This window comes from Gavialis gangeticus, unplaced genomic scaffold (genome assembly GCF_001723915.1).
Source record: "Gavialis gangeticus isolate Ggan-Ray unplaced genomic scaffold, GavGan_comp1, whole genome shotgun sequence".
In the NCBI taxonomy this organism is placed as follows: domain Eukaryota; kingdom Metazoa; phylum Chordata; order Crocodylia; family Gavialidae; genus Gavialis; species Gavialis gangeticus.
Window position 1 is genome coordinate 59742640 of NW_017729033.1, and position 894 is coordinate 59743533.

Sequence of the window (894 nt, forward strand, 5' to 3'; positions counted from 1 at the left end):
ATGGACAGGAAGGAGACCCAACTATCACTGAGCATCCTTTGACTGAGGAAGTGAAAAATCAACCTTCTAACACAGAAGTGACTGAGAATGTAGCCGCTGACTGTAGCGAATCCGTGAGCCTTGATCCTGAACTTGAATCTGAAGTGACACCAAGTGAACAAAGTAATCCAGTAAGTGACTCTTCAAAAACATCTGTTCTGAAGATAATTACCTTGCTATACAAGATAATCATGAGTCTGGCTCCCTACTTGAGGAAGAGGGCAATTCTGTCAAAATTATATATTGATTGTAGTATCAGCAATTAAGAAATAATGAGGATCACTTTTTTTTTTTTTTTTAAGAAAAGCCTTGGAAATTACATGTAGAATTCTCTACATTGAAAATATATGTATTATTTATATTGAAAAACAGCTTTTAAAAAGTTAGGAAGTGTCAGATTTTTATTTGTCTGTCTTATCTTAATTGGCTTCCCTGTGCATGTAAACATAAGACAGTTATGATACAGTCTTTAATCATTCACTCTCACGCTGGGTTTTCTGCAGAAGCTCTGCCTCCCTCAGTAGACAAGATAGAGCCACAAGGTTGTAGAATTAAAGCTGCTGCTAAATCTGGCACTTCCTAACTTTTGACTTTGCAACCTCATTAATATAATTTTAACACAGAGGTGCTGAACCTCCAGCTTGTGGGCCAGATGTGGCTTGCAGAGTCATGGTATCTGGTAGGGGTGTGCGAAGCTTTGGTCCATGATTTGATCTGGAGAAGATTTGGCCGATTCGGAGATCGAATCACCGAATCCGAATAGGATTGGGAGGAGAAGAAAAAACTCTGAATCGATTTGGAGCCTCTGAGTTGTTTTGGAAAAGATTCAGAGATTCAGAAGGCAGTCTTTCAGGG

At 39.0% G+C, this 894-nt stretch overlaps 1 protein-coding gene across 3 annotated transcripts in view; it reads left to right on the forward strand.

The window, feature by feature from the left end:
• FAM114A1 (family with sequence similarity 114 member A1) overlaps window positions 1-894 on the forward strand; it is a 95244-nt gene that overhangs the window by 10056 nt on the left and 84294 nt on the right. For all 3 annotated transcript variants that reach the window (XM_019526360.1, XM_019526361.1, XM_019526362.1), the window contains exon 3: window positions 9-170. In XM_019526360.1, coding sequence (XP_019381905.1) covers window positions 9-170 — 162 coding nt within the window. The remainder of the gene's footprint in view (window positions 1-8; window positions 171-894) is intronic.